At 36.3% G+C, this 13,458-nt stretch overlaps 1 protein-coding gene across 1 annotated transcript; it reads left to right on the top strand.

Annotated features, from left to right (window-relative positions):
- The first annotated feature begins 163 nt into the window (after positions 1 to 163).
- Positions 164 to 13,258, top strand: LOC121320907 (integral membrane protein GPR180-like). Its single transcript, XM_041259684.1, has 9 exons — positions 164 to 396; positions 2,351 to 2,506; positions 4,469 to 4,666; positions 5,069 to 5,249; positions 5,809 to 5,858; positions 6,370 to 6,527; positions 7,969 to 8,160; positions 10,384 to 10,461; positions 10,741 to 13,258. The coding sequence occupies exons 1-9, from the start codon at positions 258 to 260 to the stop codon at positions 10,897 to 10,899; spliced, it is 1,311 nt and encodes a 436-aa protein (XP_041115618.1). The 5' UTR covers positions 164 to 257; the 3' UTR covers positions 10,900 to 13,258.
- The last annotated feature ends 200 nt before the right edge of the window (positions 13,259 to 13,458 follow it).

Genomic DNA, 13,458 nt, shown 5'->3' with positions numbered 1-13,458 from the left:
AATGCTGACACGTAGTTAGACCGCTGCGTTGGCGCTGTCATGTTGCCAACGAACCACAGCTGGAATTAACCCCGCCTCTTCCATTCTAATTGGCTATTTGTCCATTCAGGTAGAGTCAGGGGCAACGGAATTAGAGAATCCTCATGTCAGTCAAACACTGTGCAAAGGAAACGGGATGTGTTGGAAGTGTAGACAGGCTTCATTCATTGCAATAATTAATGTATAGCAATATCTTTATTGCAATTGTTTAAAAAACAATGCATTTCCTATTCCTGCACACATTAGTTTGTCTAAATCTAGTACCGTCTGCAATCGGCAAAACCATAGCAGGAGTTTTCAGCAGCGTTGCAGCAAGAAATACAAGAGGGCAGTACATTGGAAAATTTCTATATCACGGTACGTACAATATTATAAATACAAATACTGGTTTCATTAGTGGAACATAATTGCAAAAATTATACTTCATTATAACATGTAATAAATAAATATGTAACACGAGAAATGCTGAGATATGCTGGAAAGTGAAATACCTCCTTGAATTTAACATCTGTCCGGTATCTTTTTCTTGATCTCAGTGCTGAAGTATATTAGGTTACTTGTATGGACATTGAATGAACATTACTATAGCAGGCTATGTAACTTATCCTTAGCCTCTGTCACATGGTGAAATATAGCAGAATCACCACCATTACTTGGAATTAATTAATCATTGTATATTGTATTTCTGTTTGTTTATTTACTTGTTTGTTTAATGCGTTGTTTTGTTTTTTTTTGTTTTGTTTTTTTTGTTTTTTGTTTTTTTTTTTTTTGGGGGGGGGGGGGGGTTGTTTTTTAAGTGTCTTCTAAAACCAACTTTCAATTTCAGTCAGCTGGATCATATTTTCGAGATTTCTGATGTTACTGTGCTTAGCCCTCAGACCAGAGCATTTTTTGTGTGTACAATTTGCGTATTGAAAACATGAGCACGTGTTTGGAAAGCTTCCCTTGCAGAACAGGGATGACGTGATTCAAACGAGTGTGAGACTAATTAGTCATGCCTCACTTTAGAACTGTGCCTATTGCCCATGTCACGGTAAAACAGGCTTTAAACTGCTATGCAATTGAAGTCTTATTGCCTTTCCCGTAACACTTTACATCAAGTGTATTTATGTAGTAGTTACTTAGTAAATACATGTACAGTGTTATTATCCAGCTACAATGTACTTCATGTATACATCTTTTTGAAGGATATAACCCAAACCCTTTTCAGACAGAAATATTTACAAGTGCATTGTACATATTAAGTACTTTGTAACTGTGCATAATAATGTGCACATACACATGTATTTACTAAGTCACTAGCATGTAAATAAACAGTAATTATAGATGCTTAATGTAAATTGGTACTGCCTTTCCATGCAAGGAATGCCATGCTGTGGAGCAGCCCTGCCCCGTAAGTAATCTGTGGGGGAATGTAAGGTTGGCAGGGATGGGGTTAAATCTATCCCTGCCAGCAATCACAGGTGTGGCCATTCTCCAGTTAGGTAATTGGTGCTAATTTGGGAAGTGTGTGTGTGTGTGTGTGTGTGTGTGTGTGTGTGTGTGTGTGTGTGTGTGTGTGTGTGTGTGTGTGTGTGTGTGTGTGTATATATATATATATATATATATATAATATATATGAGAGAGACAGACAGACAGACAGACAGACCCATCGTTTGTCTCGTGGAGGACGTTTGGTGAGTTTTTGATCAGCGTTTCACTGCAGCTTCTGTCTCCAAGTCTCTTCCTGCAGTGACGCTATCCTGTCACACATGCATAAAGACTTATCGTGAGACCTATGTGAAACACGATGTATAAATTGCTATGAACTGTATCCACAGTATATGTATCCTGGGAGAAGAAAAAAAGTGACGTGTGTATGTACTTGCAGGACTGGCTAGCTTCTGCTCAAATAATTCTGAATAATTTCTGCTATTAAAGTCCTACCAAGTGTTCTATATGAATTCTGTCAAACATGTGTCGTCCCACAGGAATTAGAAACTGTAATCAGTAATGCTTATGTATTCTGCAATATTATATTTACCTTGCAGACATATTATGACTAATCATCCTAGTTGGCTATGGTGACCTTCTAGTCCATTAACCCTGTTACATCAGTTGTTCCTAATTTTTTTTCCAACCCCTGTAACAAACAAACAAACAACCTTGGTATTTGAATATGAACTTGTGTATCAGATTCTATGTACTGTCTTATACAGTAGAAATCTCACAGCTGTGTTCAGTAGCAAAGTAAAACCAAGTACAATTTCAATGTGAGTTATTATTGTGGGGAGTTAATAGTATGACAGTCTCTATTTATTTTTTTCTCCAGGGAAGAATGCATTATTACACTGCAGACTTGAAGACATCCAAGCAGCTGTTGAGAAGGAAGCCACACTGATCCTCTTCCGTGAGAATGCATGGCTAAACCTACACGAATCCGAAAATCTCAGCTGTTTAGAGCATCTTTCAAAAGCTGAGCTGACAAGTACGAATTTACTTTATATACAAGATTTTAGCAGTCAAGTAAATGTTCTTGTGCCCAAGCCATAACAGTTGTACAAGAAGAGTTAAGATCATGTTGAGGGGCACGCCTCAGTAGAACTAAAGGAAGTTCTACTGTATCTCTATTGTTAGAATATGTCATGATTCAATCTTAATGCACATGCTTTTTGTAATACATGTGGACATTACTAAGAATTCACCAAAGTATTTTTATATTCTTAAAAAGGCTGTTTAAGCAATATAAATACAAAATGAAATAAATTAATCCCAAAACGGAATAGAATTCAGCAAAACTGAATTAAATAGTGTTATCAATCTCTGTTTATATATAGTATGGGCGGTTAAGGTTATATGTGCGTTCCTGTAACTGGTTTATACCGTGTTTCATTTTATTTTAATTTTTTTTCAATTTCATTGCTTTTAAGGTTTATTGTTGTAAGCATTGTGCCAGCTCATCCACACAGTTTATTGTTAACATTAATTTCCTTTTACCTTTTGATTCTGAAATGAGCTGTTGAACACTGGATCAGTGTAATTCAAGTGTTGTTAATTTTTTTGCTGCTAATTGCACCAGCATAGAATATGCAGCAGTGTTGTCTTCCTTTGTTTCTAAAACAATAATCCACAGTCTTGTCAAGAGCCCTTTCACCCGACCACACAGGAAAAGGTGTTGTTCAATTGACTGGCACGGAGAATGAAAGGGGAGCATCAGATAAAGAGAAAGCCTTTCAGTCTTTGATGTATAAGAAATAAAAAAGCCCCCTTTAATAGTATTTCAAAGGCGTGTTATTGATCAAGGTGATGCTTAATTTGTGAAATGACCTACTTATTACCATGTTGATGACAAAATTCATCACTTTGCTAAATAGCAGAATGAATATGCCTTATGCTGCATTGTGTTTCAAACAGTGGGTTTTTTAAAGCACACCCACTAAAGCTCTTTAAGAAACATGGCAACTGTGGTAAAGGCTCTTGGAAAGGGCTATTTGTTGCTTATGCCCGAAATGAACAACACTTTGCAGACATGTGGCGACCTTTAAACTATGAAGGAAAATAACATGCGGTAACTCACTATGTTATCCTGTCCAAGATAGCAGACAGCCTAGCTTGTAATTAGGTCACCTACAATGTAGGAGACATTTTTTTTTTTAAATGATTTTAACCTAATGTTTTAGTGCTGCCATTCACACAGAAAGGTTTTGTATTTTCTGTCTTGGTAGATATCAAAATAACACTTTACCAGCCACAGTAAATCAATATAGTGCAGTGGTACCCCTTTATAACACTGCAGACGTGAACCATAGCTAAGAAGCTGTGCAATGTGTGTTCCTTAGCTAAGAGACTGTGCAATGCGTGTTCCATAGCTAAGAGGATGTGCAATGCGTGTTCCATAGCTAAGAGGATGTGCAATGCGTGTTCCATAGCTAAGAGGATGTGCAATGCGTGTTCCATAGCTAAGAGGATGTGCAATGCGTGTTCCATAGCTAAGAGGATGTGCAATGCGTGTTCCATAGCTAAGAGGATGTGCAATGCGTGTTCCATAGCTAAGAGGATGTGCAATGCGTGTTCCATAGCTAAGAGGATGTGCAATGCGTGTTCCATAGCTAAGAGGATGTGCAATGCGTGTTCCATAGCTAAGAGGATGTCCAATGCGTGTTCCATTGCTAAGACACTGTGCAATGTGTGTTCCACCTTATAACAAGAATGCAAGTGTGATTGTGTGGGGCAAATGGGAGCCATGACTGTATGGCCTTGTAAGCTGTTCCGCAATGTAAAGGACAGGCGAGGGTGCACTGTAAGTCTAACAAGCAGATCCAAATCAAGGCTAACAAAATATTTTCCAAAATATCGCTATGAAGAACATATGGCTGCAGTACAAAAACAGGCATCACAAAAAACAACATTTAAACATTTCCATTTCTTTTTTTTTTTTTTTGTCCAAAAGTTGCTTTGAACCAAGAAGAGAATAACCAGACAATACCTCAGCTCCATTTCCCTCAGACATGGTATGTTAGTTATGTGGACCAGCATACCTGTGAAGAAGGTGATGTCATTGCTTCAGATGCAATTCAATTTGAGATCATGATGTTCAACCCTGATGCAGCAGGGAATCCACTGGATCACTTTAGTGCAGAAGAAACTGGTATGGAAATGAAATTCAGTATCAGTTGTTTTAAGCTGAAGTAAACATTTGGCATGTCTCTTAGAATTTTGTAACTGATCATTTTTATGCCATTTCAAACACTTCTTACTATATGCATTAATTATAAAAACATTTAAATCTAAGCAGCATTAGCACCTTCTTAACATTTTTAAATAACTTTGTCTTTTAATAGTTTATTTGTTTCAAATGCCATTGCACATATATACGGTACTTTTTTATGTGGAAGATCGGAACAAGAATTGAGAAAGGGGAAAAAACAAATGGAAGTTATTTGGTTTTTTTATGTAATATAATTGTTATGTATGTTTGGAGTAAGTCTCGTAGATATGTTCCATTATCTTAGTAATGTAACTTACAGAAATGTCTATGTTCTTTTTACAGGCTTACAAGGCTTCTATTTTCTGCTCTTATTGGCCTACTTTGTAGCTACCTGTATATATGCTCAACCACTATGGCAGACTATGCAAAAAGGTGGCCCAATGCACACGGTTTTGAAAGTTTTGTCTACCGTATTGTTGCTGCAGGCCGGTGCAGCATTATTCAACTACATCCACTTGTCAAGGTAGTGTATTTCCTGTTCAGCTTGTTTCCTAGCAGCATTCAGACAAAACCCAAGCAACCTGGCATGCTAGGGGGCTGAATGAATACGACAGATACAGAATACAAATAAACATGTTCAGAATTGGCCTGAATCACAGAGCATGTATGTTTCTCCTCCATTATGTCTGTTTCAGTACTATTTTAAGAGCAAGTTGTGTCTTAATATTTTGACAAAATATGGTTATTCACAAAGTCATTGTTCTGCCTTAAAATTAACTTGAAATGACAGGTTAACTTCGTGTCAAGTGGGAGTCACCTTATTGATTTTTTATTTGCATGTTACTTACCAGTTGTTGTTTTTTTTTTTAATGCACATATTTAAGACAAATGGCATCGGCTTTAAAAATCAAGGTAAATGGATCCAACTCCAATAAGTTGGAGGGAAAAGCATTTTAGGAAAATGAAGACTGTTCATATATTCGATTGAGACATCATTGATAAGGAATTAAAAAAAATACTAATGTACTTGTCTATATGGTCTTGGCACTTTGTAATAATATGTTTTATCATTTTTTTTACAGATACGCAAAAGATGGTATTGGGATTCCTATTATGGGTAGTTTTGCTGAACGTAAGTTTTTATTTTCCCAAAGTCTGCTTGGAAGAGATTGTACTATAAGGGAGTTTGTAGGAAAGCTTTCAGTGGACAAGGGGGCCTGATATGCATGACTACAATACTACTGTTTAAATGGAAATTGGAACACACATAATACAATCCCTGTATGATATATTAAAATACATACATGACATCTTTGTAATTTACACCATATAAGCTTTGTGTATATGCAAAGAAGAAAAAAGTTAAATGAATGCAGAACAGGCATCTTATAATGTATTTAAAGGTCTCCTGTCTAGACAAGCAGAGCTTTGCAATGTTAGCAACAAAAAACAGAGATCTGCATTTCTGAATTTATTTCAACTTAAAAATAAATACATTGCAACTTACATAAGTACAAAGAAAATCATCTACATAGTCACAGTAAGCTTAATAATGCTTTAAGCTAAATATGTAACAGAATCAGAAAAACACGTTGTCATGAAAAACTGCCCCTGATGTTCTGCCCCCTCTTTTCTACTCTTAGTTTTTGACATGGTTTCCCAGATTCAGATGCTGTACATGCTGCTGAGTTTATGCATGGGCTGGACTCTGGGTAAAAACCGCAAATCCCAGAGCAAACCCCTGCAGTGGGACTCCACTCCAACATCTACAGGAATTGCTTTGGCAGCTGTAATCACTCAGGTAAAGCTGCTAGGATGTAACATGTGCCATTCCATACCACACATAGACATTTGAATGCTAACATGATGTATTGTTTCATTCTTAATTTTGTAAATGCAGGAAAGTACAGGATGGATTATTAATTTTCCTGCCAGATCGATATATATATATTTGGGTTGTGGCCAATAGTAGCAGGTGTATAGAAGGTGTGGTGCTAGTGGCAGTGCTAGTGCAGTAATCCAAAGACAACAAAGTAATGGTGAAATGGATTGTTTTATTTGTTTTTTTAATCCATTGGTCTGATGACCAGCCAGTAAATATTAAAGCTTTTGCAATACACAACAATGTGTATTGTGCAATGAAAAACAGGATTGCAGTCCCGTAAATAATAAGCACAGTACATTTAACACACACAATTAGACACACACGTTCACTAAGTCCAAAGTGAGTGCTCTCAGTGCTTGTGGTGAAGTACAATTAGTGCTAACAATGTTAATCGTGACTGTAGTGCAGTGTTGATCCGGTTGTGTGCTGGCCCTTGGCGACAGCTCCAGATGCGTGTTTAGCCATCTATATACAAACAAGACAATTACTAATAACACAAAAAACAAACAAACACTCACAAATACTTTCACAATGCTTTCTCTGCGTCTCTCACTGTTCTTCCAGTTTCTCAATACAAACCAAGCGAAGGAAAAGATTTACGAAATTCTCTGGCCCCTTTATGCTATCATGCATGACCCCTTGGTAAGCGATTGCAGCTGTCTTTATTGCCTATAGCTGCTACCTCGTTTACCTTCCCGGTGAATACGTTCCTGCAACAGAGACTCGTCTTCTTCCAGGCTGACTGACTTCCCAACCCAGGAAATGAACTGTCAGGCCAGCCTGTCCAAAGACTTCCCCTTTTGCTACTTAGCGCCCTCACAGGTCGGGAGGGAGATTTATAACCGGAACTCATTATATTTCTGTCACAGGGTGCAGTATCCGTTTTAATTCCTGCATCCCCTCCAGACTGTATTCAACATGATACAGTTGTATTTCCCTTTTCAATCTGTCAGGCAAATGAGATGGTAAACATTTGTTTGCTGAAACTGTTAAGTAAGCCTATCCTTTCTACACACAGTTAGCTGCACCCAGGTATTTTGCATCTTATTTAGATGATGATTTCAACAGGTATGGACAGGGATATGTTTGTACTGGGAACTGGCTGTAGAAGTATTCAAGACTTTCAAAGGTGGAGCATTTTGATGCATTCAGTTTCAGAGTTGCTTTCTGTGATCCACGAGTATCTGTCCTCAGAGTGAAATCAGGCAGAACCAAAAGGTTGATGCAGTTTCCCTAGAAATACTACCATCGACCAATAATTTGATTTGCAATTAAATTCATGTGGTGGCTAGTGTACTTTAAAGGATTGAATACATGTGATTGAAAGTATGTCAAAGCATCCCCTTTTTATTTGCAGGGTATTTTATTACTTTGGGAGCAGTTTGAAGATGCAGATCACCACGGTTACCATGCTCATCGCAGTATGGCAGGATTGCTGCTAATTGGTTTAAGGGTGAGCCTCTCCATGTTGTTGGCTTCTAGCCTTTACCAAATCATCACTGTTGAGAGAAGTGTACTTAAAAGGGACTTCTACTTAAGCTTTGCAAAGGTATGTGTATTATATTAACAGTTACTACTACAGATTGTTGTTGCTGTTGTATGAGACAGATACAAGACACCTAGCAATGTATTGCTTTACAGAGACAAAAAAAACCCTTCCAGTAAAAATATCAATACAATTTGAGCCACCATATTTAAGCGTGGAATTGTGAATGCACATTACATTGCTGATACACTGCTGCCATACTGTATGGAGGGTTACCATATGACCTCATGTACACTAGGGTAGTTTTTGCCTGTCTCAGGACCTTTCACAGCAGGACTACACTAACCAGAATGCATTGGGGGCGTGCGTTAAAAAGCCTGGACTTTCCCAAAACGCTCTAGTGTACGTGGAGTCATGTGGTATCCCAAACTGTATGTAAAACTGGATGATTTGAAATACAAGGAGGACCACATGATGGCGAAGTTGTCCACAGAATGTAACTTGCTTGGTTCAGTGCTTAGAACAGATTTGCTGTTTTCATTTAAGCATACAAAAGAAATGTCTTTTAAAGATTTCTAACAATAAAAACAAAAAAATTTAGCTGAATCATTTTACTTATTTGTGTATTTTATATGTTTGTTTTCTTTACTTTACGGCTGTTAGTGTTTTGGTAACATACACGTGTTCACAATGATGTTATGTTTTAAAGAAACAGTTATTTTTGGAGTTCCTGCTAATCATTCGGATGGAATGTTTCCATGCAGTTGTTGATCATGTTAAACACTGTTCATGCAGTACTTCACTTTAATATTTATTTTAGATAGTTATTACATTAACATTTTGTTTTTCACCTGGCACTGTGCTGTTTTTTTATTTTTTATATTTGTTTATATATCTCCAATGTATTAAAGCACATAGCATTTGTTTGACCTTCACATTTAAAGACTGTATAACTTTTATTCTTCCTTTTATAGTATACAGTAAATGTAAAACAGGCAGTCTCAAGATATGAGAAATAAACATGAATAAAACTGCCATATAATAGGGCTGTACTCTGTATCTAATTGTACCTTGAGTTGATAAAAACATAATAACGATGACAGCTCTGTGAGTATTAGTTCTGGACCTTACCCTTTTATAGATCATTTTATCTTGTTTTACCTTTAAGCTACTATTCGAGTTGTAATAAAGATAGTGTACAGGTGTACATATATAATATACCAGTACATTATACTCGGCCTTGGGTGTTAAAGTAATTATTGTGTATTAATGCTTAATACTCAATGCTGTGTCATGAAACCCGGGAATATGCCAGCTGCAAGAGCGTATTGATAACACTGTCAACAACAGGAAGTTTGACTCCAGGTGATATAGTATAGCAACAAGAGGCCACATCTAAAAAATGCTTTGCAATGTGTATTTTATCTTTTACGTGCTTGGTGATTTGAAGGTTTCAACAGTACATGTTTTCCTAAGTGACTCTGAATGAATCACACAGAAGAATCGGATAAGAGGTTATTTGCACATGACAGCATACATGTGATCAATAGAACTGGTTTGTTTATATTTGTGGCCCATGATGTAAATACGAGGGGTGTACAGATACTATGAATTCCCTTTGACATGTTTTAAGTCAACAGGTATTAAGTAAAGCAGAACACTTTAAAAGCATTGTGCTATTCCCGTAATTTGCAATCTACACTTAACTAAGTAATAGTCCGTAATAACAAGACAAAGTCTTCTGGCAGTGTGTTTTAATAGAATTAGCCTTATCTATTAAAACCACTCCTATTTGCTCTGAAAGGGAAATACTTGGAAAACTTGAGCATCTGCACACCACATGCAAATACAGTATAGATCACACATTGCTCTATACTAGAGGAAAACCACGACCCCTTTACTAAATCCTGTTAGCTAACTCAGTGTTGCAATATAAAAACAGGTCCTCCAGACTCTGGTATAGGTCTGCCTTATTACCAAATCATTCAAAATGTGAAATCTGCCACACCCTTACAAATTTCTAATGGATGTACGCGAAAATCCTAGGGTTTTTCGATACTTATTTTGGAAAGAGAAAATGTCAATACCAAGTGGTGGTTATCTTTGGGTTATAAGACACCGCAAGCATTAAAATAATTGCTTAAAATGGGTACTACTTGTTTTGAGGAATACCCTGTCATTGAGAGAATATTAAAAACCTCTGAGTGCAACATTTAGAGATGCATGCACATTATATCTTTGTTGTAATTGTATTGACATCTCTAAATGTCTTGTTTCATGTTTTAGGGCTGCTTTTTGTGGTTCTTGTGCCACCCAACAATTGTGGCTCTTTCTGTTGTGTTCAGTGAGTACCAGAGGGAAAAGGTAGGGTTAACATTATGATGTGCTGTAAAAATGTTGAATTGTAAAAGGAGACCACAACTTATGTCAAACATCAGGATTCATAGTAAACTTTTTTAGACCAATTATTTTAATTGCAATAACCACTGCAAATTGTGTTTTGTTTATGATGCTAAGAAAATATTTTATGTAAAAATAAATAAATAAATAAATAAGTTGTGCTTCTTCCTTGAGAAATGTTGTATTATATACAGAGTATTGCAGTATTGTTTGGTAATATGCTTTTCATTTATCTTTTTACAGATCATTACCGTTGCTGTTATCCTTTGCCAATCTATATCTGTGGTAGTACTATACAGACTCTTTCTTTCTCGCAGTCTGTACTGGGAGGTTTCATCATTGTCATCTGTTACGCTGCCACTAACCATGTCAAGCGGGCACAAAAGTCGATACTACTCATAACAGTAAACAACAAGTGTTGAACATACAACAGTGACCAATAGTTTATAGAGAGGAACGCTCCGTTCACATAGCCCTGATGATTGAGATTGGTGACCACTGCTTTTGCACAGTGTGAAAGTGGAAACAGACCATGTGGTCAACTGAGTGTAACCAAACGCACACAAAATAGTGTCCCTAGCTATTGACTGGTGTAGAACACAATTCTGTACATTGTAATTCATTTCTTAAGATCATAGTTTTACTGACATTAAATATTCCACTGTTAAAAGGTGTCTATCAAATACAAATATACAGTGGGGTCCAAAAGGATATTATTATATTCTAATTTAAATGTTTTTATCTGTGTAAATTTAAGTTTAAGGTATATCATTTGCCTGTATTAGTAGATATCCTACCTTACGCAATGCTGTTAAACACTTAATTCCTTGAAGCACCCCTCTTAGCCCTTATGACAGCCAGACAAATGTTTTTAGACTATCAGTAAATTACATGGTTATAGCACTCACTACACTGGCTCATAGAAATGACATATGTAGTGGGGGGTTGTTTCAGGACATACAGTTGAAATATAGAAATAACAGTATAGCAATGTTCCTGTTCTGCTATGCACAGAGCTATGCTGAAGGGCTTTTAGGTAGACAAACCAAGTCACTATAAAAAATTGTTCTTTAAACAATCAACAGCCTATGTCCTGATGAGAAGGTTGGAATGTGTGCTCTGGGATCACTCATAACAGAATCTGTACAAACCTCACTTCACACAGTCTGTCTCAGTGAAAGGATGCAAAAGTAATGACTGATGACCTGTGTTGGCTCCACGAAATGATTAATAAGATGCATGTGACCTGTATGTTTGTCTGTAGTGCCAGAGCGCAGATAACATCTTTTGGGTGCATCATGTGAAATGGTCTGCTTTAAAAAAAAAAAAAAAAAAAAACTGCAACACTAAAAGGCTGGACAAAATCAGAACAATTATACAGTGCTTGTGTCCACAAACATATGGGTCTGTACATATATTTAAAGAGCGGGTGTTCATCTTTTCAGGGATTATAGATATTTAGAAGGCAACAAATGTCCCACCCCCCGAGGTGGCATAAACCTTTTACAGTGCTGTTTAGATCAACTGAAGTGACCATCAATGCTTTCACAAAACTGCATTTATTTCATTGATGATTCTTTTCAATTTCTTGAAACTTAAGCCCACATGTTTCTTATTCTTCATTTAAGGATAAGCTCTGTCAAAGCTTATAATCATCCTTAAAATGTTCCCCTTAACCTTAGTAAGAAAACATGTACTGTAGAAGAAGGCTGCAGTTGTTTGCTCTGGTACTAGATATTATAGTACTCAAGGGAAACATTTAGAAGTGTCAAATAAGGTTTAGGATTTGGCATAAAAGCTAATGGTCTGTATTTGTAATGCTCTGCTGTTTGTTTGTTTTTAAAATTTGACTGAATTATATATACTTGAATGCAATGACTGAACTTTTTCCCCCAGATCAAGCTCATGAGACTGTATCTGGTGTGACAGAGTTGTATTGCATTAAGAGAACGCTGCAGCAATCTGTTACATTTGTTGTGTACAATATTTGTTATTTTCAGAAGTGCCTATGTATGTAAAGAATATGCGGACAATCAAATATTTCAGGCTGGCCAATAGCAAGGAATAACATGAGCATTATCATGTATGAATTTATCATTTATTTCAGGTTTACGTTTGTAAAGAGATTACATGCCACAACCATGCATGCATTTAAAAAAAAAATCTAATGTGTACTATTATGATTTTATTTATTGTTGCACATTTTTTAAACTAATGAGGGGCAGGTTTTAGTGCTTAAAAAAAAAAAATAGTGCATGATTCTAGTTGTATGGTTTTAAATGCACTACATTGAAATGAAATGTATTTTGTGATGTAAATAAATAAACCTGGATATGTACATTTTTAATGTGACACAATTTTTTTTCTTAAACATGTTGTCATTCTAGGCTATCTCTCAGCACCCGGAAGAAATCCTGCACAACAGTTAGCATCAGTATTGACTATTCCTACAGAAACACAGACTGCAGACACAACTATCATAATATAAAGTAATAGTACGGAATTCATTTCTATTATTTTTCAGGTAATAGCTAGACTAACGGCCTGGACACACACACACACGAGTGGAGTGGTGCTGCACAGTAGATTATCATAGCAGCAAAATATCACTACCCCTGATTTGATGTGATCCATGCGGCTGCTAATAATATAACAAGTTGCTACGTTGTTTAAGTTTACGAGGTAACCTGCAGTTACTATGACATTAAGTTGCAAAAGCCCTAAATAAGTTTGACCAATTAGTGAGATCAGAGGTTTTGTTTTTTTCTTGCTATTATTTCTTCTTCTTCTTCTTCTTCTTCTTCTTCTTCTTCTTCTTCTTCTTCTTCTTCTTCTTCTTCTTATTATTATTATTTATTTTCATTTGGGGAGTAAAAAAATAAATGCAGTATTGCATCTATTTTTAACTAATTGTAGCTTTTTAAATTTTTTTTTTTTTTTTTTGAAAGGTCAAGTCAGTGG

Source organism: Polyodon spathula, chromosome 9 (genome assembly GCF_017654505.1).
Source record: "Polyodon spathula isolate WHYD16114869_AA chromosome 9, ASM1765450v1, whole genome shotgun sequence".
In the NCBI taxonomy this organism is placed as follows: Eukaryota; Metazoa; Chordata; class Actinopteri; order Acipenseriformes; family Polyodontidae; genus Polyodon; species Polyodon spathula.
This window is presented reverse-complemented; position numbering and strand designations above follow the sequence as displayed.

What these genes read in the sequence shown, in the direction of transcription:
- LOC121320907 (XM_041259684.1), top strand. Translation starts at nt 258, where the DNA reads ATGCATTTCCTATTCCTGCACACATTAGTTTGTCTAAATCTAGTACCG. An exon ending in TTCAAAAGCTGAGCTGACAA is followed by an intron (nt 2,507 to 4,468) that starts GTACGAATTTAC and finishes TTTGTCCAAAAG; the next exon opens with TTGCTTTGAACCAAGAAGAG. An exon ending in TCTACTTAAGCTTTGCAAAG is followed by an intron (nt 8,161 to 10,383) that starts GTATGTGTATTA and finishes TTCATGTTTTAG; the next exon opens with GGCTGCTTTTTGTGGTTCTT.